At 42.3% G+C, this 26,240-nt stretch overlaps 1 protein-coding gene across 5 annotated transcripts in view; it reads left to right on the top strand.

Moving 5' to 3' along the window:
* DNAJB4 (DnaJ heat shock protein family (Hsp40) member B4) overlaps positions 1–19,742 on the top strand; it is a 41,052-nt gene extending 21,310 nt beyond the window's left edge. For 4 of the 5 annotated variants that reach the window (XM_050961891.1, XM_050961887.1, XM_050961889.1 and 1 more), the window contains exons 2-4: positions 8,527–8,815; positions 14,922–15,496; positions 17,736–19,742. In XM_050961891.1, coding sequence (XP_050817848.1) covers positions 8,605–8,815; positions 14,922–15,496; positions 17,736–17,969 — 1,020 coding nt within the window. In that variant the 5' untranslated portion in view covers positions 8,527–8,604 and the 3' untranslated portion in view covers positions 17,970–19,742. Of the gene's footprint in view, positions 1–8,262; positions 8,816–14,921; positions 15,497–17,735 lie in introns of those variants that run through there. The other variant, XM_050961886.1, reaches the window with a different exon arrangement.
* The last annotated feature ends 6,498 nt before the right edge of the window (positions 19,743–26,240 follow it).

Genomic DNA, 26,240 nt, shown 5'->3' with positions numbered 1-26,240 from the left:
GGTACTAGCTTTGTCACAAATCATTTTTTGCTTTATGAAAATATTAGGGTATTTGTCTTGGAGATCCATTGAATGACCAGGGGCTCATGTATTTTTGACAGGCTACTATCTTCCTTAGTCGCTTCCAATATTGCATTTAGTTTCTATTTATACCAATAAAACCTTTCCCTCAATGGAAAAGTTCTTGCATGACAGAGGACAGATATTGAGTTATAAAATTAAGGGCTTGCACAAAGGATTTTGCTGGTTAAGCAAAGTACACTTGATGACCATAAAGCTTTCCAAGTTTGTCTAAATTAAGCTGCTTATTTAAGGCAATTGATTCTTTAGATCTCTGAAAGATGTAGTGTAGGTGCAGTACAGTCTAGATATGTAGATAGGAAAGCCAAAATACTTGCAACAGTTGCGAGATATAGTTCTCTCCACTAATCCAGACTCATTACTCTTGACCACGTTTTACTTGGCAGACAATACATCTTATAGACTCTAGGACTGGAAGGGACCTCGAGAGGTCATCGAGTCCAGTCCTCTGCCCTCATGGCAGGACCAAATACTGTCTAGACCATCCTTAATAGACATTTATCTAACCTACTCTTAAATATCTCCAGAGATGGAGATTCCACAACTTCCCTAGGCAATCTATTCCAGTGTTTAACTACCCTGACAGTTAGGAACTTTTTCCTAATGGCCAACCTAAATCTCCCTTGCTGCAGTTTAAGCCCATTGCTTCTTGTTCTATCATTGGAGGCTAAGGTGAACAAGTTTTCTCCCTCCTCCTGATGACACCCTTTTAGATACCTGAAAACTGCTATCATGTCCCCTCTCAGTCTTCTCTTTTCCAAACTAAACAAACCCAATTCCTTCAGCCTTCCTTCATAGGTCATGTTCTCAAGACCTTTAATCATTCTCGTTGCTCTTCTCTGGACCCTCTCCAGTTTCTCCACATCTTTCTTGAAATGCGATGCCCAGAACTGGACACAATACTCCAGTTGAGGCCTAACCAGCGCATAGTAAAGCGGAAGAATGACTTCTCATGTCTTGTTTACAACACACCTGTTAATGCATCCCAGAATCACATTTGCTTTTTTTGCAACAGTATCACACTGTTGACTCATATTAATCTTGTGGTCCATTATGACCCCTAGATCTTTCTGCCATACTCCTTCCTAGACAGTCTCCTCCCATTCTGTATGTGTGAAACTGATTGTTCCTTCCTAAGTGGAGCACTTTGCATTTATCTTTATTGAACTTCATCCTGTTTACCTCAGACCATTTCTCCAATTTGTCCAGATCATTTTGAATTTTGACTCTGTCCTCCAAAGCAGTTGCAATCCCTCCCAGTTTGGTATCATCCGCAAACTTAATAAGCGTACTTTCTATGCCAACATCTAAATCGTTGATGAAGATATTGAACAGAGCCAGTCCCAAAACAGACCCCTGCGGAACCCCACTTGTTATACCTTTCCAGCAGGATTGGGAGTCATTAATAACTACTCTCTTGAGTACGGTTATCTAGCCAGTTATGCACCCACCTTATAGTAGCCCCATCTAAATTGTACTTTCCTAGTTTATCTATAAGAATATCATGTGAGACCGTATCAAATGCCTTACTAAAGTCTAGGTATGTCACATCCACCGCTTCTCCCTTATCCACAAGGCTCGTTATCCTATCAAAGAATGCTATCAGATTAGTTTGACACGATTTGTTCTTTACAAATCCATGCTGGCTATTCCCTATCACCTTACCACCTTCCAAGTGTTTGCAGATGATTTCTTTAATTATCTGCTCCATTATCTTCCCTGGCACAGAAGTTAAACTAACTGGTCTGTAGTTTCCTGGGTTGTTTTTATTTCCCTTTTTATAGATGGGCACTATATTTGACCCCTTCCAGTCTTCTGGAATCTCCCCCGTCTCCCATGATTTCCCAAAGATAATAGCTAGAGGCTCAGATACCTCCTCTATTAACTCCTTGAGTATTCTAGGATGCATTTCATCAGGCCCTGGTGACTTGCAGGCATCTAACTTTTCTAAGTGATTTTTTACTTGCTATACGATATACATCGGAAACCAACCACGTGCGGTAGCCTGTGTGCCGTGCAGAGTACACTGCAGCCTCTGTTTCCATGCATACCCTTGTGGCATAGAGTGATGGTGTATAAAGGAATCGAAAATCCTAAAATAGACAGACGTACAGTCACTGGATAAAATGCTGGCTACTAACCATCTAATAGTCATGTGATGCATCAAAATCTGAGGACTGCAGTGAAGATATTGTGCCTATGTGATGAAGAAATGGGAAAGAATAGGGACTAATCAGTGGTGCTCTGTTGGATTATAATTGTGCATGCTGTCATTGGGTTATGTCTACACAGTAATGTAAGCCTAGGCTCCAAATCCCCCTTGTGTCCACATACCAAATGTGCTAACCTTGGGCTCAGCCCCAGGATCCTAGGACTCTGCAGGGCGGGAGTGTCCAAGCCTGTGTTAAGCTGGGACATAGGTTCCAAGCCCTGCCGCTTTCCTGTGTGCATGCAGCCTCAGCTGGACTCAACTTGACTTGGTCCTAGAAATCCTCTGGATGTATCCCAGAGTTCCCAGTGGCAAAGGAGAAGCACAGCAACCAGAAGTGCCATTACTGTCTCTCCAAGTGCGCTCTGGTCCTCCTCACTGCTGCACAGAACTTGCCCAGAGCAATAAGCAAAGCTGACAGGCAGGAGGCAGCTCCTGGCTGCTGGGCTGGTACAGGTCATCCCACCCCTAGCTGTGCTGAGCAAGGAGCTCTGCCACTCTCCCTCCCCACAGGGCATCCTCTTGATCTCACTCCACTCTCTGGCCCTTGCTCCCAGGCCCCCTAATCTTGCTGGGGCTCCGTGCACTGTGAGGGCAGTGATTGGGATCCAGCCCCAGAACTTCCCCACAGTCTCCAGGGGATCCTTTATCCCTGCCTCGCAGGGTGCAGCAGGGGCAAGGGTAAGAGATCTCAGGGGCTGCTGGAGCATACTACGCCCCAAGCCTTGGAGATGCATTTCACTGCTTTGTAGTCAGCAGCAGCTAGGCTGGGGATGTGACCTTCATTTTATGTCAAACTTCAAAACAAACAGACAAAAATAAATTTAAAAAACCCTACACCAAAACACCTTCATTTAGCACCCCATTTTAAAAATTAAGATTTGCCACGTTTCATTTTAATATGACTGCCCTTGTGACTGATGTCCCAATTATCCTGAGAACAGATGCCCATGGACATTTTCGTGCCAGTGGGACTCAGCCTAGAGCTGGAGAGCCCAATTCTTAGATTAGATGGTAGTTTCAGTATAAGGCCTTCTCAAACTGCAGTCATTCTATTGAGCCAGCCACCAAATAAGCTAATTATGTGCTCCTTATGGACAGCCGAGTTCTATCAATACTGCCACAGTGAGGGAACAGGGCGGGCAGTAGAGTTTTCCCACAATGCAGCACGTTCCTAGGGCTAGTCTGTCGACGGGGCGCTAGGCATTTTGGAATACGTTTACTTTCGCTCTGGTCTGTGCACTGCAGTGTGGATGCCAGAGCCCTAGGTTAGAGCACAGGTCAGAAAATCCTTAACCTTGGGTTAAAATGCAGTGTACAGGCTCAAGCCCATGATTCCCTGGCACAGATCAGCTGACTTGAGTCTCATTAATACTAGCCTTACATTGACGTAGCCTTGGAGACACCTGCCTGCCTGGCATCTGGGCTACGGGAGCCATGTGGTGTGGCTATCAGCAAGCATCACGTATATGTATCCGGAAAATACTGCTACTTGAGGCCAGAATCATATGTAGGGTAACACATGGATAAATATTTTTAGTCTTTGGATATGTATGTATATTCTCCAGGAATGTTACCTCCCCTCTCTGCCATGAGGGGCTTGACTAAATTTCAGTGATGCCACTAACTGGTTGGTGTATTGCATGCAGGAGCTATTGAAGCCAGCCTCTCTGCTGCGTAATGGGAGAAAGATGTGACAAATGTTTGCCTTTCCTTTCTGTGTAGTTACAACTGCAAAGAGTAAGTCACTAGCTCTCTATGTGCAGCACAAGTTTTAGACCTGTATGACATTGAGTTTGGAAAGTGGTGTTGCCCTCAACAAAATGTTGAGATTTTAATTCTATAGCCATGATATCTTTTCCTCTCCCCCCCCCCCCCCCCCCCGCCCAGTATGAGAGAGCTTAGGGGATTTAACAATTGGGCATGAGGCCTCAGATTGGTAGTTTATCCTGTAACTGTTGTTTTTCCCCGACAACGTGTGCCTTATATATGCCAATGCAGCAAAACCAAGCTTCATATATCTTATTGATAGCATTTGTTGTCATTTGTTCAATGTTTTCTAGACTAACTTTTGTTGCCAGTTTAGTTAGGAATTAGAATAACAGAAAACAATCACCCTCTGAACCTAAATTATTGTAACATGTTCCTGGAGGTAGTTAAAACATTACCTAATGTACTGCTCGTGGAAACCTAAATGTAGAAAAAAAAACTTTGCCTTGCAATATAGGAAAATTCTATTCTGAACTAATCTAATGATGAAAATTCAGCATTAAAGCTTATAGTTTGGCCTTTGTTGTGCTTACTCTTTGCAGCACAGTGCTTTGTTATGAGACCCCAGCACTACAAAAGTACAAATGTTTTAGTTTAGGACCGTATATTCAGCTTAGCATTAATTTGGTTTTTTTTGGTGGAGGGGGCGTTAGCTTGGAATCCTAGAACATTTCTAAAGATAACTTGACTGTAAATGGTGCGGGTGAGAGTATTTTTTTTATTAATTTAAAACAAACAAAAACGAGTAAGTCATGCAGTGCATCAAAGACATTATGTAAATACTGTAGGTAAAATATAATGAAATGTAATCCCTCTCACCCCCTGAAGGATCCTGGAACTAGATAGGAATGATACTAATAAAAAGGAGCTCTTGTTAAAGCCTGATAGTGTCTGCCAAGGCTCACTTGGAGAAGGACATGATGGGGAAACAGTGATGGACCATAACTAGTTCTCTGTCTCAGGAGATTGATGGCAGTTCCTTCTCCTCCAGCCGAGAGGATGACTGATGCTGGCAGTAAATAGGGTAGATTGAGCTGAACATATTGACTGCTCAATCTAGACTATTGCAGGTTCCAGTGATGCAAGCTAGTCCTGGGGAACAAAGAGGCAGGTGGTTCTCGGTATCCTTGGATGTTCTCAGAACCAGGATCATAAGCAGAGCTGGTCAAAACTTTTTTTTATTTACCTTTTTTAAAATTTTATTTTAGTTTTCCAAAACTGGAGTTTTGTCAAATGATTTTTATGTTAAAACCAGTTTTAATTTCTTTTACTTCCCCCCCTTCCATGATATTTGTTTCAATTCTAATTTTTTATTTCCCCCCCCCCACACACACACACACAAAGTGTGAGAATTTACGTGCTGCCTTAGGTTTTTCCTTTTTTCCCCAAGAAAAAGGGGGAGCAGACAAAACAATATCAATGAGAAAGTAACACATAGTCACGCTTTGACTTTCCTAGTTTGGAAAACGGGATGTTGAAAAATCTGTGTGAGGGGAATATTTTTCATATTTTCTTTACAGTTTTCCAACTTTTACCAGTGGAAAACAGAAAGGTGAGGAAATGTAAAGTTTTCCATATAGTTCATTTTTTTTGTATGTTCCCACAGAAAAATTATTTCTCAACTGGAAACTTTGAATAAGAGCTCCCCCCCCCCGCCCTCAGAATTCCTTTTCTGGCCAACTCTAACCATAACTGATAGGTCTGACTCATCTCAGAAGATCTATGGAGGAGATGCAGGTTCTGACTCATACCATCTAAACCTCTGATGTATGCGATCTCTAAATTGACATTGGTGTGTGGAAGTTCCCCACAGGTATTGCTGAGGGCACTGTAAAGCAGTCCAGTATTGACACTTGTAGAATAAGGACATCTGAACATAATAAAGTAGAAAGGGGAACAATTAATAAACACAATATATGGAAAGCTCTTTGCCCCTCGTGTGATTTTTAGCTATGACTAAAACTGGTCTTTCGCTAGAACAAATATTAAAAAGAAATCTTTTCCCTAAAATTACAATAATCACTCTTAAATCTGTTGCCTTTTTGACCAGATGGTTACAACTTCTTGGCCTAATATCCAGCTAAGAGCCAAATGAGATCTTGAAGATGCTGGCCTGCAGGGTATAACTTGATACCCACCCTTCTGCAGGGTCTGAGAAAGAGTTGAAAGTTAAAACTTTACATCAGTGATACTCAGACCTCAGTGGTTCAGGAGCCAAATTTAGTAATCAGCAATACCCAAACAAGCCACAGTAGCGGAATTTATTGTTTCCTTTACCATAGTACTATACATTCATATTTAAGCAGTATGATGGGAAATATTTAATTCTCACAGCAAAATGACTGACCAGTTATCATTATTTTATCCACTACAATTGGTTAATAACATAGTAAAAGTATCCTGATTGACTAATAACTCAGACTGGTTAATAATTAAATCACACAGTGTTTTAATATTGTGTGCTGCACAGAGCCGCAGGAGACACCTTAAAGAGCTACTTGCGGATCCAGAGCCTCAGTCTGAGTATCCCTGCTTTACGTAAATCATCATACGAAGTGATTGGGTATCTATCCCAACTGTAACTTGTTTACTTATCAAAAATCAAATGGTTTTGTCTCAGAAGTCTCTATTAATTATTGTATTTTGCATCTTCTTGAAATCCGTTTCTACTGCTTATATTGTGTAACATATACAATGTTTCTACTGCTTATACAGTGTAACATATGGAAAGGAATGTGGCCAGTTTCTGCATGTGATGTTTTAAACTGGTAATGATCAAGTTATATCATTGTTACACTTTGTTGTGCTTACTACCTAACTGGCAATAAAGTAGTACTTTATCAGATTGACTCAGTCTGGAATCCTGTGTGTGGCAGGAAATAGATTAATTTGGGGTTGTAATGAAGTGAAATCAGGCTACTGAAAAGTTTCAGATTTTATTGTGAATTTGAAATGTCCTTTTAATCCCTACACAAAAGGTCCAGTTTACTCTGGCAGTTTATCACTAGAACAGCTGTGCATCCTTACTTGGCATAAGAACCTACATAGATAAGAATGCACATCAGGAATTGAAATTCCTAACTCATTTTCCATAGGTGGTTTTATAACTGTCAGACAGCTAGGTTTTCAGTGATAAGGTCCGGATTCAGACCAATGACCTACAGCAGCGGTCACCAACCAGTCGTTCGCGATTGACTGGTTGATCCTAGAGGATCTCCCAGTCAATCGTGATGTCCGGCGGCAGTGCAGTATGGCTGCCGCTAAGGCAGACTCCCTGCCTACCCTGGCCCCACACTGCTCCCGGAAGTCGCCATTGCAGCCCCGGGGGTGGGGGTCTCCCTCCATGTGCTGCTCCTGCCTACAAGCACCACTCCCACAGCTCTCATTGGCCGGGAGAGCTGCAGGGCCGGTGCTTGCACAGAGGGGCAGCGCCCGGAGCCATGTGCCTCCCCCACCTCAGGGGCCATAGGGGCCCATTGGCCCCTTCCAGGAGCAAAGTGGGGCCGGGGTAGGCAGGGAGCCTGCCTTAGCCTCGCTGCACCTACCGCCAGCCGGGAGCCACTGGAGGTAAGTGCTGCCCGGCTGGAGGCCACACCCCAACTCCCAGCCCTGAGTCCTTTCCCAGAGCCAGCACCCCAAAGCTCCTCCTGCACTCCAACCTCCAGCCCTGAGCTCCCTTCTGGAGCCAGCATCCCAAACTCCCTCCTGCACCTCAAGCCCCAGCCCTGACCCCCCTCCCAGAGCCAGCAGCCTGTACCCCCTGCTACACCTCAACACTTTGCCCCATCCTGGAGCCCCTCCTGCACCCAAATTCCCTCCTAGAGCTTGCACCTCTCACCCCCTCCTGCACCTCTCACCCCCTCCTGCACCCCAACCCCCTGCCCTAGGCTCAGCCCAGAGCCCCTTCTCACACTGCAAAACCCTCAGCCCCAGCCCAGAGCCCACACCCCCTCCCAAACTCCTGCCCCAGCCCAGTGAAAGTGAGTGAGGGTGGGGCAGAGTGAGCGACAGAGAGAAGGGGGAAGGAGTGAGGGGGCGGGGCTTTGGGGAAAGGGCAGGGTAGACCTTGGGTTGCCCTTAGATTCAAAAAGTGATCTTGGATGTAAAAAGGTCAGAGACCATTGACCTACAGGTGCCGGGATCTGATTGTAAGATACAGAACTTATTTATCACTCAAAACAGAAAATGGAAATTGAACAGTTAATTGGAAGGCAGAGGAAACAGCTGTGCAGAGAATGTTTTGGCTTTGAGCAGTCTGGGAAATGACGTTCTGTAGCATTTGCTGTTCTAGAAAGAGCTGAGACACGTAGTATAAATGGGAGGGCTCTGGAGAGGGCTGTCTCTCTACCAGTGTGTATATTTATCTATAAATGAGCAACAGGGGAGGGAATCAAATAAGGGTAAGCAGTCTATCCACTGCTCAGAGCACCAGCTGCGTTGCTAATTTGTGCTATTTTCCCCCCCAGTATCACTGCATTACTCAGACACAGGACACTGGTTTCTTCATATCGAGAGAAACTGAAATTAATCTAACAACACTCGGAATGGGAAAAGATTATTATTCAATTTTGGGAATTGAAAAAGGGGCTTCTGAAGAAGATATCAAAAAGGCTTACAGAAAACAAGCCCTTAAATGGCATCCGGATAAGAACAAATCACCCCACGCGGAGGAAAAATTCAAAGAGGTTGCAGAAGCCTATGAAGTGCTGAGTGATCCCAAAAAGAGAGACATTTATGATCAGTTTGGGGAAGAAGGTAAATATTTTTCTTACTCAGTATCTATCTGTGCTACACTCTTAAAGTGGACACTTAGTTGTGTTGAATGCCACAAGACAAGAAGAAAGTTTGTGTGTTTATCCATGACATGTACTGATTTGGACAATGATTGTTTTCTTATGGAGACTGATATATAGTAATTACAGAGACTTATATGTTAACAAATTTATATAATCATGTATAGTGTATCCTTCATAGTTTAGAACCATGCTTAATTCAATGTTCTTTATTTAAAAAAAAAATTAAAAATCCCAAATCCATGTTATAGAACTTCTTTAATGAAATTAATATTTGTCTGTGACCCATAAATAGCTGGATGCATTTTATTTATTTTTGCCTCTGCGCTTTTTGAGATAGCCATCAAAATGTTACATAGAGACAGAGCGCCTCTTCGAATAATATATCTCTAAAACTTTTCATAAAGGATAGTTTGCTTGTACAAAACAGGAGAGTCCCTCTACTGAACAGGAGCCCAGGTGTCCAGTCCTTAGTTGGCCTTGGCTTCTTGCCCGTAGAGGAAAGTATTTGCCTGATGTCATGAAATACCAGAACAATTTTTTAGTTTAACTGTTAACAGTAATAACATGCCAAAGGGATGAGGCCTCAGAAATGTTATATATAGCCTAAAATGATTACTTAAACAGGAAGCTCAATCTTTTTTTAATCATCAATTGCGATGGTGCCCCACCATTTCTAGGATTCAGCAATTACCTTTTACATCCTATTTGAGACGCCAAACTGGTTAATTACTGCCCACAGAAACTAGGTAGGCTCATTTAATCGTTAACATTCATTTGGGGTCAGATTCTGATAATTTTACTCATGCTGAGTTGCACACTACTCAATCAGTGGAAGGGTGACCAGATGTCCCGATTTTATAGGGTCAGTCCCGATATTCAGGGCTTTTTCTTTTATAGGTGTCTGTTACCCCCACACACACCCCTGTCCTGAATTTTCACGCTTGCTGTCTGGTCACCCTAATCCTTAGTCTCATTGACTAGTAGCACTAATTGTGAAGTAAAGTGCTATACAACAGTGGTTCTCAAACTAGGGTCGCCGCTTCTTCAGGGAAAGCCCCTGGCAGGCGGCGCCAGTTTGTTTACCTGCCGCGTCCGCAGGTTTGGCCAATCGCAGCTCCCAGTGGCCACGGTTTGCTGCTCCAGGCCAATGGGGGCTGCGGGAAGTGGCGGCCAGTACGTCCCTTGGCCCGTGCTACTTCCAGCAGCTCCCATTGGCTTGGAGCGGCGAACCGGGGCCAGTAGGAGCCACGATCAGCCGAACCTGCGGATGCGGCAGGTAAATAAACCGGCCCGGCCCGCCAGGGGCTTCCCCTGAACAAGCGGCAGCCCTAGTTTGAGAAGCACTGCTCTACAAGATATCTGGCCCTTTATCAGCATGAGAATTTGATTTTTGTGGTGCTGTCATTGACCATTGCTTCTTTGCAAACGTCTGTAAATGAGGCAAATTCCATGGTCTCTTGTTCCACTGGGAAGTGAGAGAATTCTGGAACTACAAGTCTTTGCTGATGTTTCCATGGGTTCTCATGTCATTCCTAAGACTCTGATACCTGACCTGATTCTATTATTTGGGAATACTAAGGGCTCATCCTGCTCCTTTGATACTAGGCCCAGATTTTTAAAGGTATTCAGTCATTGCTGTACTCAGCACTGTAATGCCCAATTCTCATTTTCAGAAGGGGTTTAAGCGCTTGACTATCAATGGGTTTTAGGCTCCTAAATTCCCAAACCCCTTTTGGAAATGAGTCTTGGGCTCCTAAATCAATGAGGCATTGCAATGCAGGGCAGCAGTGCCTAAATAGCTGTAAAAATATTGCCCTTAGTCTTTTACCTTATTGCTTTTCTCCCTTTAGCTCTGTTTGCTGTTCTCTCCTATAGGCACTTAATCTACAGCTTAGGTAATATTCATTCTATTCCAGTGCAGTAGCACTTCCTAACCCCCTCCTAAAAATATCATTAGTCAGATTCTCCTAAGAGTAGAAGGCAAGGCTTATAAAGCAGTGTAGCCTTTGGCAGTGTGGCATTGCATACCTGAAGCAGACGCTCAAAGCACGTACTTCTGCTTATTTTAGGCATAATATTAACAAAAGTATTGACAAGTTTCTGCAGCTATGTGCCTGGAAATATCCCTTGTCGCCTGAGTGGCTGCCTAAGCTCTGTCATTGTTGTCCAGAATGTACGCAGTAGTTGTAAAGCTCTGTGATTGTTTTCCAGCCATGGAACCTGATGTACTTTCAGCAAAAACTATTCAGAATCTATTCTAGGAAGTATCATTCCACTAATCACATGACACAGTTTGTCATGCATTTGTTTAACAGTACCAGTACATCAGTTTTAAAAAAAAACCTGAAAAATATTTAGTGTAGCATTTGCCATAGCAAAACTAGAGTTAAGATTGAGATGCCATTTCCATTCTAATTCCCCCTCTGCAGTTGTTCAGAACTTTTTCAAAATATTCCTTTAGGGCTCAAACTTTTTTTGTTCTTGGTTTAATCCAAATTTGTTTAACTTGTTTAATTTGAGTAAAATCAGTTCAGTTATCCTGGAATTAAACAAATATGAAAAATCCATTCCTCATATCTGGATTAATTTTTTGGTTAACATGCATCCGACGAAGTGGGCATTCACTCACAAAAGCTCATGCTCCAATACGTCTGTTAGTCTATAAAGTGCTACAGGACTCTTTGCTGCTTTGTTAAAACTGGACACTTGTCTTGTTTTAGAGTCCTTTTTAGAGAAAGAAAATCAATACATTTTTGTAGAAGATCAGTTTGGGGGTTTTGAATTTGTAAATAGTAAATGCTAATGCCTATGGGTTGCTGCTTTGTGCTATGCCATTGGTGGAAAATGGCCCTAAAGCCAGCATTACGTGGGAGGATCACCCCAGTATAGCTGTAGCGCAAACTGGGGAACTTCTACACTGACTCTTTCCCTGATGCCAGTGTAGAGGGAGTAACTGGGCTCCCTTGTACTTAGCTGATACTTGGCTGCCATGTTGACCTCTTGCCAACTGCCAATGGTCCAATAACATCCTTTCAGGCTGGTCTGTCTTGTGCCAGGCAATTGACTTGGGCCCAGGATCAAGAGGATGCAAATGCCACTTTTGCCCTCTGCCACAATTTTAGGATAACTCACCCTTCTTGGTTCTTAAAGGTTTCACTCTCAGCCGTTACCTCTCCTGGGCAGAGACCCATGCCTCAGAAGGGAGTGAGGGTTTTAAGGACATCTCCCTGATCTACACTGTGATATCCCCAGCAAGCCAGTCTGCCAGAAAGGCCATGGGGCCTGTGCTTTGCTTTTTCTCTGAGGGCTATGACCAGTATTTGGCCTGCAGTTATAAGTTACTACACAGCTTCTTCCAAGCAAGCATATTTATTCTTAAGGTAGAAGTATTATAGCGAAAGAATATAAAAACATAAACTACCCACGTGCTAAAAATCTTATCAGAGGTCACCCACCCCCCACTCAGGATAGGGTTGTTCTAGATGTTAGTCCTTCAAATCCCAAACTGTTTTTTCCCTCTTGTTACAAGGTCAGATCAGTCTACAGAGCAGTAACAGGAACAATAGCCCTGTATCAATTTAAAATCAGGTTATTTATCCAGAAGTCCTTTCTTTGTCTCTTGATCACTGGAGAATCCAGTTTGAAGCAGAATATGTGAACCTCCACAGGAGGTGGTACTTCTCTGGAGGTGTTAGAACCTGAGTGATTTGCCTTAGTCATCCCCCACTGTTTTCACTTCCTGGAGGAATTGTGGTAATTCCCCCACTGTGGAGTGCATACAGACCCTGGCCCACAAAGATACATAAACCATTCATACACTTAATACAATATGGTCTCCCAAAGATATGACAGGAAGTTGTCTTATCTGTCTCACACTCCTCCATTTGAGCTGCACTATATGCTAATCATCTTCAGCTGAGGACCTAGCATTAAAATGTATGCATGGTTTATGACTACTTTGAATTCAGCTTTTTTAAAAAAAAATCTGTCTCTAACATGGATTAGAAAGTAGGATGCATGCTGAACGGCTTTAGCATAAACTAAATCCATAACTGCTTAAGGGCCTTAGAAGGAAAATGGTTGCATATAGTGCTGAGCTACCTTAATCTACGAGGCATCTTAGTGATATGCCCAGCAAGCCAGTCTGCCTAGAAGGCCATGGCCTGTACTTTGCTTTTTCTCTGAGGGCTGTGACCAGTGTTTGGCCTGCAGTTGTCGCTGAGATGCTTGAGTATTTACAACTGAAGACCTCCTTAAGGTCTGAGGAGGCATTCTGTTGTCAGGGCGAGAGTGGGGGAGGGAATTAGCCAGTAAGAAGAAGTAGATGGAGGTCATTAGCTAGAAAAGGGAGGTAGAAAAGAATTGTTTATTGAGTGAAGTGTGGTCTGGAGCCACAGAGTAGAGGTAGAAGGTAGCTGGGTGGATGCTGGGGATTGTGGTGAGTGTAAGCAGGGCATGAGAAAACTGTCACCTGAAGGAAGTGGAAGGAAGATCTTACACTGGGAAGAGTGGGGACAACAATATGAAGAAGAGAAAGAGAAATAGTAGTCAATTAGTTGAGAAAGCAGACTGAACTATAAAGGACTCCTAGAGATGAGGATGGGTTTTTTTGTTTTGTGTTTTTGCAGGGGAGTATAATCTTGGATGGCTTGGGAAGAGGAGTGGAGAGTGGGAATTTTGACTAAGGAAATGATAGGATAAGATTGGTGGTTAGAGACAGCAAAGCTTCTTTACCTCTAAAGTCTCTCTTTAATTCTTATAATGTACCTAGAACATGGGTTCTCAAACTGGAGATCACAGTCTCCCCCAAAAATGTTTCAGGAGGTCACAAGCACCTCCCTTTCTTCATTGCTAGATGAGAGTGAGGGTGTCAGCTTTTTTCTGTTTGTAACATGCGGATGCAGTCTGGAAAAGATCAAGAACCACTAGCCTAGAGTATTTGATAAACACAACTGAAAATTTAGAACTAATAAAGGAGCATGCCTTTTAGCTATTTTCCTTTTACTATTGTTTGACTTTGAAAACTTCAACGAAATCAAATACAAAAACTACTGTAGTTAGTGCAGCATTAAAGTTGAGAAATCAAGCACCCAAAGAAGTCAGAAAATTTGAAAGTGAAGATTTCTCTGCCACATAGTACAAATGTAACATTTACTGTTTCTGGGAGGTCTTTAATGCTGTGTTGCTACTGATGGAAAATAGCTTTTAATAAACAAAATCTGGCCTCACTTTTCTGGTGTGCTGCACTCCTTTCAACTTTCTCTTTCCTCTCCACTCCCAGATTATACCCCCCAAAGAAACAAAGCAAAACACAGTGTTTCCATTGTCTCAGACTTGGTGAAGTCCTATTTCCAGAACAATAGACGGGATTATACTTTCTGTTATCCATTCGTACCAATGTGCATTATGGCTAGCTGGTGATTTATGGTAGTTTCCTAATATAGCACAGAATTTGACCCACTCTGTCTGACTGACACCCTGTGCAATCCCATTGATCTCAAGAGCACAGAAATTGGCCTAGTCTGATCAAAAAGGGAGCATATTCAAAGCTTTAAATATAGTACAACTTTATATATTCCATGTCTATAGTGGCCTTGAAGGGCTTAACCCTAGTCCCATTGAGCAGATCCTTAGTGAAAAAAATTACATGGGAATATGTTCTTTAAGATCATGCGGACAGAGAACACTCATCATTTTCAGACCACTATTAAAACGTTAATTAAAATCCAATCATTTAGATGAGTGACAAATTATTAAATGGATTTGTTGCTGACAGGGCAACTTTTTTTAGGAAACAATTCTAAATCTTCAAAATTACTCCAGGTTGCATGATGATGAGTAGTTGCTATTCTGCACTCCACTGGCAAATAGGGTGAGCTCTCTTTAAAGAGGAGCCCTTCAATCTCTGCTTACTATATTTGTGCAGTTGTGAAACTACTACCAGTCCTTTCAGTATTTGTTTGTGACTCGAGACAAAACTGTATTTTACTCTTTATGTTGTTAATAAGTACCAGGATTGAAAACTAGTATGGACTTTCCTAACCTTGTCCGAATGTTCCAATTAGGGTTAAAAGGAGGAGCTGGAGGACCTGATGGACAGGGTGGCACCTTTCGATACTCTTTCCATGGTGACCCACATGCCACATTTGCAGCATTTTTTGGTGGTACAAATCCTTTTGAGATCTTCTTTGGGAGAAGAATGCCTGGTGGCAGAGACACCGAAGACATGGAAGTGGATGGAGATCCTTTTGGATCCTTCACTAGTTTTAGCATGAATGGATTTCCAAGAGAAAGGAATACAGTTGGTAGCCAGCCTCGTCGTAAACAAGATCCCCCGATTATCCATGAACTTAAAGTATCATTGGAAGAGATATATCATGGCTGCACAAAAAGGATGAGAATTTCCCGAAAAAGGCTGAACCCAGATGGTAGAAGTGTCCGAACAGAGGACAAAATCCTCACCATTGAGATCAAGAGAGGGTGGAAAGAAGGCACCAAAATCACTTTCCCAAAAGAAGGTGATGAAACACCCAACACTATCCCAGCCGATATTGTTTTTGTCATTAAAGACAAAAGTCATTCGCTCTTCAAGAGAGATGGTTCAAATATTATCTATCCTGTTAAAATCAGTTTGCGGGAGGTAAGTTTCTTGTTAGTTGATAGCGCAACTGAGATATAAAAACAAATTGTCTTAGCATGGTATTGTGGCTATACTGCAGAAAACATATCTATAGCAATTATTATAGTTAAGCACTCCAGGTCTCTAGCTAATACACTTTAATCAAACTAAATATAGTGCATAGTTACCTGTACCAGAATCATTGGCTATTTTACTGGGGTCTGCATCATATGTTGTTAAGTTTTGTCTATGGCAGCATACAGGATGGTCTGTGGGAAAAGAAAGTAGAACATATTTGCCATTTTCTAAGTTTTAGTACTAAGTACAATAGTTTTCTGTATGTAAATGCAGATTGGGTTGGAGTAATAATGAATGCATCCAATGTAATGGACTTCTTTCTGCTATGATATACCATCCTTATCATTTCTGGAGTAGAAAGCATCTAGAACTCATGTCTAGAATATTTTCACAGCTCACTAGTGGAGCTTAATTTAGCAAACTTGCAAAATATCTTTCATGTCACACATTTCAGTGTGCTTTTAGAATACATAGGGATGGATTTCATGAGAATAAATTGTGAGCAGGTGTTGTTATGGAATTTATATGTGATGATAAAAATAAGTTCATAACATTTTTTAAATGCACTCCAAAGACCAAAGTAGTTTTGCTTTCAGAAGCAAAAATAAAGAATTGCAGAGTGTTTTCTTTAGTGTTTGAAGACAATTAAAGGAATTGATTCTCTCCAAAATGAATCAAGTCTGTATTTTTAAAAATGTAGCATTAAGGAATGGTGAGAATAAACTAATCTCAAGTAATGTGCAGAGGACATACAAAGAAAGTCTGCTTGTGTTCTGAACTTTCAAAAAAAAAAAGAAAGAAAAAAAAACCTTTTAAAATGATTTTTCATGAGATAAATCACATAATACAAGAGGAAAAGCAGTATGTAATGACAGGATGGGTAATGTAGTTTCTGTATAAATATCATAATTCTGCCACTGAGTCCAAATAACATTGAGTTTTGTCAGCACACATTAAATACATAGAGTAGGTGGAAAACAAAAGCAATCTTTGCAGGCCAGAAATCTAGTGATAAATGTATAAATATTTAGATAAAACAGGAGATTAGTGGGAATTATCTCTACTAAAAAACAAAGTGCTTAGTTTGTTTTTGTTTTTGCCAAGAAATTATATCTTGATGATATAGAGAAGGAAAATCCTTGGTTTGTATTTTAGTATTTGCTTTACTTTGAACATCACAAATGTGCATGTAAAAGGACACTGTGAAGATTGATAGCAGAGTGAGCAAATAATAGATTTGGGGGCGGGGGTTGGAGATCAAACCAAAAAATCCAGGAGGGAAAAGAAAATCCCATTTGATTTAAAACCAAAATCTTTATTTTTTTTTTAATGTTCATTTTGAATTGACCAAAACGTTTTGGTCAATTCAAAACAAAATGTTTTTGAGTCAGCCATTTCAGGTGGTTTTCCAACCCTGCGTCCCCTGCTTCTTTGTTTTTTAGTTGGCCAAATTTGAATTCAAAATACCGTTTCAAAATGAAACATTTCAAATTGTTTGAGATTTTTTTTTCTTGACCAAAACTATGCATTGAATTCAATCCAAATTTGCAAACTGTTTTGGGACACTGAAAAATGCATTTTTTTAACACCCCCCCTCTCCATCTTAGCCAAAAAAAATTACCCCACTCTATTGAAAAGGTTCAATTTAAATGTCAGATAGTACACCTAAAATAATTTTAAAAAGCAAATTATGAGCAAAACAAGTGTTGCAAGAGTCTTTAAATGAATGTAAACTCTATGTAACGCTAAGCACAGTAGAGCTAGGACTCTGAATGTCTAATGCCAGCTGAGATGCTGCTTGTTTGATACAGATTCATGAGCAGAAGACAGTGGGATTACTGAGCGCATTTGTTCTGTTTGTACCAATCACTGCGTTATCTGTTGATGTTTAGGATGCGGCACCAAGGAGTAAACCTTTTATGACTGCTTCAGTTGTCATCCTAGGGCACTGATAACTGGTTTGATATTGGAGATACATTGGTAATAAGGCAAGCGTCTCCTTTTAAAGGGAGCAACATAAGATATTGTCTTTCAGTTTTGACAGTTCTCTTCAGTTATGCAAAATAATCCATGTATTCACAATATCAGCTTTTTCTAATTCTGTAATCTGAAAATTCAGTTTTCAGTATAAAGAAGCTTTTGATGGTTGCCTCTTTCTCATGCTATGAACTATTTGTTTTAGGCTTTATGTGGCAGCTCGGTCACCGTGCCAACAATAGAAGGAAGAACCATACCTATGACAATAAATGAGGTTGTAAAGCCTGGGATGAGGAGAAGAATTATAGGATATGGGTTGCCGTTTCCCAAAAATCCCGACCAACGTGGCGACTTAATTATAGAATTTGAAGTAAATTTCCCAGACAATATACCTCCAGCATCAAAAGAAGTACTTAGGAGAAATCTTCCTGTTTCATAAAGGAATGGACTGTGTTAACACTGTTTCAGCAGGACACTGAAAATGCAGAAGACTGGCAAATTCATGCTGTAAAAGTGCAATCTATATCCATTTGTGGAATATTCATTTTCTTTTCGTGGGGTGGAGGGAGGGAATACTGTAATGCTGCATGAGAAGAGAATGGTTAAATACAAGTCACGCGGGTGACTCTTGCAGTAAAACATACAGGGAAAACCACTCACTGTATCTTACTTTAGATCTTCCTAATCAGAGAGTTTATTCAGTATTTTGCTTACATGTAAAATGTAATCATTTCGCAAAAACTCAGTGCACATATTTCTAATAAAGTACTTGAGCATCCAAGTACTTTATTTCATGTATCTCTTGATTATCTATGTGATGCTACCCGCCAATATCAGAAATCAGAATTCATAGTAGAAATATGCTCATTTAATATCCAGATATTTAAGGAGACTAAAGCATTAACTGACACCATTTAGATTTGAAGGCTCACATGCTACGTTCCATTTCACAAAGCAAAGGCTAGCTAAATCTGTTTGTAGAGCTTCTGAACCCACAAAAGAGGTGAGCCTTCTTCCAGCTGCCCCAGATTTTGTGAGGGCTGTACTGAAGCATTAGGGGAGAACACATGGCTCTGGAGAAAGGAGTACAGGTATAGCCACTCTGTGACATGCTCCCTTCAGAAATCCACTTGGGGAATACTACTAATCGGTGCTAACACCCATTCCCTAGGAATGGATTTCAGTCCAACCATTGGCAGGACAACATGGTATCTTAGCTCCAGAAGGCTGTCCATGGAACGGTGTAAATAAAGGCGCTTGGCTTACACACACATTTCAAGATCATGCATAACTCAGGACATCTGTAGAGTTCAAGGGCTGAACCATATACCACTTCCATAAGAGAGAAGGGACAAAGCCCAGCTCGCAGCTAAAGGATTCTGAGGAAACTTTTTGGGCCTGATCTGAAGCTCATTTAAGCCAGTGGAAGTCTTTCCGTCAATTCAGTGAACTTGGATATGTTCCTTTGTGAATAGAAACATGTTACCTAGCACTTAAGGTGAAAAAACATATGTAGGGGAAGGAGAGAGCCTTCAGTAATTGAGTCTAGTATCATAACATGCTATAGGGCTGGTTCCCTTGGTTGCAGTATGGTTTTGGTCATATAATTGCCTTGCAGACTTACTTTCATAACTTAGGTTTTAAAAACATGCCACAGTGCTTTAATAATGACATTCTTAAGGGAAGATTTATTGTTCTTTATAAGAAGATAATATTACTCTTATTTGCAGTCATTCTTTTACCTGTGGAAATCTACTAGTTACCTTCTCTGAGTAATTTAGGTTATAACAGGGTGTTTAGCAATGTCATAGAAATGATTTTCTGTAGAAAGGTGGATTGTGAGAGTTAGGGTTAATTTAGTTAGCCTTTTTTTTAATGAGCCCTAGCACAAAAGAATCCCACTTCAATTTTTCAAAGCAACACATTCCTAGAAGATACTGTCAATTTTTTAACTACAGTTTCTCTTTCATACAGTTGACATATATGATAGTGTAAATCATATTCATTTGCAGTCCTGAACAAACAGGGAACCTGAACAGTTGGGGGAGTGAGACTAGAAAGGCAAAAAAAGTTTTTAAATGAATTGCTACCTACTGCTTATGCCTATTGTTATCGTTATATATTGTGTTTATGCATTTAAAATATTTCCAGTTTCAGTATGTTCTGTATGGCATTTCTCATGTGTTTTTTAATAAACTTGTTTTTAACTTTTTTTTATTTTTTGCCATAACCACATGCCATAAACTCTGTGAAGAGCAAATGAGGCTGAGCATTTGAAACCAAGTCTTGGACACCCATAATCTAAGTAGCTACAATACTTTGAATAGCTGCAGATATTTTTCAATATCCAACTTTAGGTAAGAGTAGCAGGCCTGAATTGGCAGAATTCCATAGTAGTTGCTAATAGTGTATGTTTACACATACAGAAAATTTAGTTCTTTTATTTCACCATTTCTGAATGTGGTGTAAAACTTGAAGTACAGAAAAAGCTGCCACATCGTTCTGAAACATTTTACAGTTTTCTCTAGGGAGGGAATATTTTTTTCACAGAATGCAGTCAGCCTGTGGAACACATTGCCCCTACTGTTGGTGAGGAAGATGAGTTTAGCAGAATTCCAAAAGGAATTAGACACTTTGTATAGATAGCAGATAAAACTTTCAAAAATGCCTGAGGACTAGATTTGTTAAGGGATTTAGGTACCTAAACCAGCAGCCAGGTGCCTATTGGGATTTTCAAAAGCATCTAGATGCCTCACTTCCATTGAAATCAACAGGAGTTAGGCACCTGGGCACTCGAAAATCCTACTAGGAACCTTGCTGCTGGTTTAGGCACTTAAATCTTTTTAAAAAAATCTGGCCCTGAGTTCCATTTTTTTTTCCAGAAGGGACTAAGGCCTAGTCTACACTAGAAAGTTAAGTGGGTTTAACTGTGTCAGTCAGAGGTGTAAAAAGTTAAGCCAACCTATGTCCCTTTGCAGACAGCAGTAGATTGACAGAAGGATTCTACCATCTCTTGGGAAGGTGGATTACCTACATAAACCAAAGGGAGAATCCTCCCTTTGGCATAGGTAGTATGTATGCTGAAGTGCTATAGTGGTGTAATTATAAGTGTAGAGAAGCCCTTAGGTGCTTATGTCTCATTGAAAGTCAATAGGACTTAGGGACAGATTCCTAAAGGAATTGAGGAACTTAAAGAGGCAGATAGGTGCCTAATTTGACCATGTAGGTACCACTGAAATTTTCAAAGCCAAAGCTCAGGTGACTCTTCAAACACCTTCACCCAACTGCTTTAGGTGCCTACATTTCTGCATAAGTGCTGCTGTGACCCTAAAGCTAACATGTTGCTTGGAGCCCTATCTCAAGCCAAAGTTCTGGAGACCCAAAAGTCGATTTTAAAACTAGGTACAGAAACATCTATCTCGGCAGCAGGGCCTGATCCCATAAGTGCACTTTGAGCACATCTAAGACCTGGTACCAGTCAGACACTGCAGAAGGAGGGCCAGATGTAGGCTACTAATAGGTGGAGTAACGGCACCTGCACAAAGACAGCCAGGAGTTCAGGGTAATGTAGGGTGAGTGTGAGGGAGATACAGAGCATGAGCTGGAGGTAGGTAGGTAGCCCATGCCTTAGAAGCTGAAAAAATATCTAAGCTAAGCTGGTTTAGGTACTGAACTCTGGGAGAAGGTTTGTGGCTGAAGATCCCTATCTCTAGCCCATCAGTCACATGTACCAGGTGAGTGGCTTAGATGCCTAAGCCCCTCTCCTAAGCTAACCAGGAGTGAAATGGTTAGGTGGCCCCCCACTCCCAGCTGCCTAGCTTCTGACAATCCCTTTCATGGGACTTGTCTACATGGGAGTTTTAAGCGAGATCAAATCAAGTTAATCCAGTTTGACCACATGTCCACACAATACAATACAACCCATTACTTGCACTAATTCCACATTTATTGGGAACTCTTGAATTCTCTTGCAAAGTGGAATAGGTTATCAGAGGGTAAGCAGGAGGCTTCCAGAGAAAAGCTGCCCCTGAGCTAGGATCTTTTTGTGACTCAGGACTCTGATGACAGCCAACTGAAAAGCTAGCCCCAGTTCTGCCCTGATATAACAAACCCTGATTTCTGCTCTGCTTCATCTGAGCCCGACTCCTAGCAAAAATCTGGGCCAAGGCCAAAGAGTCAGATCTCTTGTAGGAAACTATGGCATGTAAGTATCTATTTTTACAATTTATTATTGTTGCAGATGTGAGCTAGGAGGCCCCATCTCTCTGGCCCGTGATGTTATTTCAGTATGGCACAGTTGCAGTCTGTACCATTGTTCTCCTTCACCCCGTCCTATGGTAGATTTGGAAACCAAAATCATTCATTTGTGCAAAATTCAACAGTTTTTATTGAGACGGTGCTTAAAGGAAAATAAATTTGGTTAGTTTTCATGAGATATAACTGCCTGTTTCATGCCCAGTGAAGGCACAAACAATACTCCATGCTGAGGTACAAATGGTTGGTTGTAACTTTCATAGTATCTAACAATCACTGTAAGTTCCTATCTATTTTTATCTTCACTTTCCCTGTGTCTGCAGGGGAGATATATCAGAACTTAAGACTCAAAAACAGCTTGATTTTGTTTCTCATGTTATAGGGACGCTCAGGTGGCCACCCATCCCCCGTATAGCTTGTAAGTCCCATCCACTCCTGCAGCGTTTCTGGGGGGACCATCCTGGTGAATAGCTTCACAACATATCTCCCTGATCTGCCCTTTGCCTTTTTGAATGAGACCATTTTCTGCCTCCTAGTGACCAGCCTCAGTGAAAGGTTATTGAGAGTGAGGACAGCCTAAAGGGAACATAGAAGGAATTGCTATCCAGTTTGCCCCTTATTATCTCTGCCTTATACCTCTGACACCACAGTAGCACCTCCACCACACAAACAAAGCTGAAAAAATAAACCTGAAACATACAACTCCAACCACCCCCCTTCCCTGACGGCATGAATGCAAATACAGTAGACTGAAATTCAAATGCACCCAGCACCTTCCATACACACAGACCCCTGACTGTCGCTGAAGTTTCTTGAAGAATGGGAAGAGTTTCAGGGAGGTAAGGTCACATATACATAATACTAAAAGCTATAATGACTTGTCTGGGATGTGAACAATAAGCAACTTCTTTTTTTCCCTTAGTCTCACCACAGCACCAGTAACAGCCAGACCATCAAGGACCATCTACTGCTGACAGGCTGGGCAACCTGAGGGGGAGATAAAGGAAGATTCAGGACAACTGTTTTCAGAACCTATGGCATTCACAGCGAAAAACCTGGCTGGCTCAGGACGACCCAGAGGGAGAAGGAAATGCAGCTCTCCCAGGAGATGGTGGCAGTGACCAAGGACAGCATGGCTGTGTCCGAAGATAGCATCACCATAGTGAAGGATAGCATGGAAAAAGGCAGACGTAGTGAGAGGGAACTCAGGGGATGGAGAAATGAATGAGGTGCAAGAGACCAGGAATCAGGTTCTGGAGACTGGGAAAAATCTGCAGCGGGGGGCTGGGGGGGGGGCAGGGGGGAGTACGAAAAGGACACAGAAAAGCACTTAGTTTTCTTTTAAGATTTATTGCAAGATATATTTTATGCAGGTATAATTCCCCACCCACACCTCTTGCTAAAGTCTTGCAAGGCAGAGCCCTACTTTCATAGGTCTCACAAGATTTGTCAGAGCAGGGCTCCTCTTTTGTTGACCTTTGATTTAAACAAGGGGTCTCAAACTCAGTTTAGCTTAGGGCCAGTGCCAGTCTTCAAATCCTCTCAGCATTCCAATAATGTCACTGAAGATGGTGTTCAGAAAAGAAAATGTTCATATTGTATTTTTTATTTCGAATTTCTTATAAATAATAAAACTGGCATGCAACCTTATACAATTCTTTGCCTGCCAGAGAGCTTTTAGTATTTGCCAGATACCTGGCAACGCTTCAGTTCTGTCAGTTTGTTGATGTTTGGCCTCAGTGACTGAGCAGTTGAAACCTTCACGATTGCAGCAGGGTGTGCATCAGTTGTGCTTGATATTTTGACTTGTTTATATTCATTGTGGAAAAAAGTGTTGCTGCCTCCATGGCTGACTCTGCCCAGCAACTAATGATGCTTCCTCCATGGCTGACTCTGCCCGGCGACTAGTGATAGTATTTCTGTCCCTCTCCCCCAGCCAATGGGAGCTGCGGGGGGCAGTGCCTGCACCAGACATTGCCAGCAGTGTGTCTGCCTGCATCTCTCCTCCGTAGGCTGCAGTCAGGGCTGTCCTTACCCATATGCAAAGTATGCAGCTGCGTAGGGCACTGGGAAACTTGGGTCACCAAATTTCCTGGTGCCCTGCGCACCTGTGTGCTGCTCCAGCCCCTGCCCTGGCTCTACCCCATGGCCTCGCCCAGCTCTGCCCCAACCCTGCCTCCTCCTGCCCTTGCTCCACCCCAGCCCTGCCCCCACTCCACCCCCTTCCCTAAAGCCCCTGCCCCAGCCTCGCCTCTTCCCACTCATGCTCTGCTCCAGCCCTGCCCCCACTCCCTGCCCTGAGGAGTGCAGCAGGGCCGGACCTGCTCTCACCGGCAGTGGGAATTGCAGGGACCCGGCTCCAGCTGCACCGCTGGTAAGCCAGCCAGCCACCCCCCTGCCACAGTGGCCTGGGGCCAGCCCCCCTCACCCCTGCGGAGGCCTGGGGCTCCACACCCCCACGTGGGTGCCTTGTAGGGCCCTAGAATAGCTAGAGATGGCCCTGTCCGCAATGGGGAGGTTCTCGGGCTGCAGATGGCCCATAGGCTGGAACTTTGAGACCCCTGATATAAACTTTTGGTGCTCATAAAGTACAAACAACTTCCCCCCCTCACCTCGGTCAGTAAGAGGTAAGGATAAAAGTGTGTTCCAGTGGAGTCCAGCTAATTCCGTATAAAATATTACTTTACAAAAATCCCACTCCATTAAAAAACTCAAACATCACAGTGTCTGGAAATTAACTGTTAAAAGATCTAGATTATTCTCCACAGCCATTTAATCCTTCTCCACTTCATCCCACCTGATTTACATCACACCTCACACTTTATAACTTTGCCAATTTAACACTTGCAATAGTGTATGCAAAGATGAAAATAGATTCCCAGGGACCAGTTTCTGCTAGCTTTGCTCATGTGTTGAGAAGCACTTTATTTTTCAAGTACAGTAACTCCTCACTGCATGTTGTAATGTTCCTGAAAAATGCGACTTTAAGCGAAACGATGTTAAGTGAATCCAATTTCCCCATAAGAATTAAAGTAAATAGGGGGGATTAGGTTCCAGGGAATTTTTTTTTGCTAGACAAAAGACATTATATAAATTTTAAACAAGCAATTTAATACAAGTATTAAACAGGTTGGCAGCCCCACTATCAGTTCCCCTACACCCTCTCCCCACCTCCTGCCCACTGGCGGAACCCCCGGATCAGCGCCTTCCCCCTGGTCCCCCCGCTTCCTGCCCATGGCAATCAGCTGTCTTGCAGCATTCAGGAGGCTGGAGGGAGGAGCGAGGACCTGACGCGCAGCCTCCCCTCTTTCTTCCCTTCCTCTTGAACACCGCAAACCAGCTGATTGCTATGTAGAAGTTCCAGCTCAGACTTCAGCCCAAGCTCTGGAACCCTCCCACCTTGCAGATTCCTAGAGCCTGGGTACCAGAACAAGCACAAATATCTACACCACAATTAAAGAGCTTTGCAGGCCCAGCGCTGCAAGCCTGAATCAGCTGGCATGGGCTAGCCATGTGGTTTTAATTGCATTGTAGACATACTCTTAGTGTTAGCCAGTTGCATCTATGTTCCAGAGCAGCAACCTGACATCCTTTTGCATGTGTAGAGCACCTTTCCTTTGATACTAGGTGCGTTCATTCCCCTCCTATTGGCATTCCTCCTCCTGCCTGTGACAAAGCTCTGACACAAGCACCTCTAGGTCTTTGCTTTCTTGCTCCCTCAGTATTTTCAAGGTTTCCCAATAATTGCCTCTCTCTCACCTTTACCACCATATCTCTGTGTACACTCATCATGACTGTGATTCATTTCATTTACACCTCTACCTCATCTAACACGACCCAGTATAACACCAGTTCAGATATAACACGATAAAGCAGTGCTTTGGGGGGACGGGGCTGTGCACTCCGGTGAATCAAAGCAAGTTCAATATAATGCGGTTTCACCTATAACAAGGTAAGATTTTTTGGCTCCCGAGGACAGCGTTATATCAAGGTAGAGGTGTACTTTTGTCTTCAGTGCATATCCTGGTTCAAGGCTGCTCCTTTGAAGCCCAGGGCCTTCAAGTTGTAGTATTCCTGAATGGAGATTGAAGGGTATAGGGATGGACAGGTGTCGGAAAAACTGAAGAAGAGTGGGGGGAGGGCTGGAGTGAGAATGTTTGAATAAGGAGGGAACTCTAGAGAGGAGCTGCCAGACACATCTAAGGCCACGCATGCAAAATTTATCAAACAGCATTGCCAAATCATGAGCAGTGCATGCCCATCACCCAAGTGATTTGGGAATGGTGTAGAGAAGGGCAGAATGTTCCTATCAATTACAACTTTAGAACAGTTAATTACCAGCCTATAACTGGACTCAACTGAATTTTTCTAATTATTTCTCTTTCCAGACTCCTACATTATAATTTGTTATAGAAAGTGTATTTTTATACAGAACAAGGAGGAGAATGTGAAATTA

This window comes from Gopherus flavomarginatus, chromosome 7 (genome assembly GCF_025201925.1).
Source record: "Gopherus flavomarginatus isolate rGopFla2 chromosome 7, rGopFla2.mat.asm, whole genome shotgun sequence".
In the NCBI taxonomy this organism is placed as follows: domain Eukaryota; kingdom Metazoa; phylum Chordata; order Testudines; family Testudinidae; genus Gopherus; species Gopherus flavomarginatus.
This window is presented reverse-complemented; position numbering and strand designations above follow the sequence as displayed.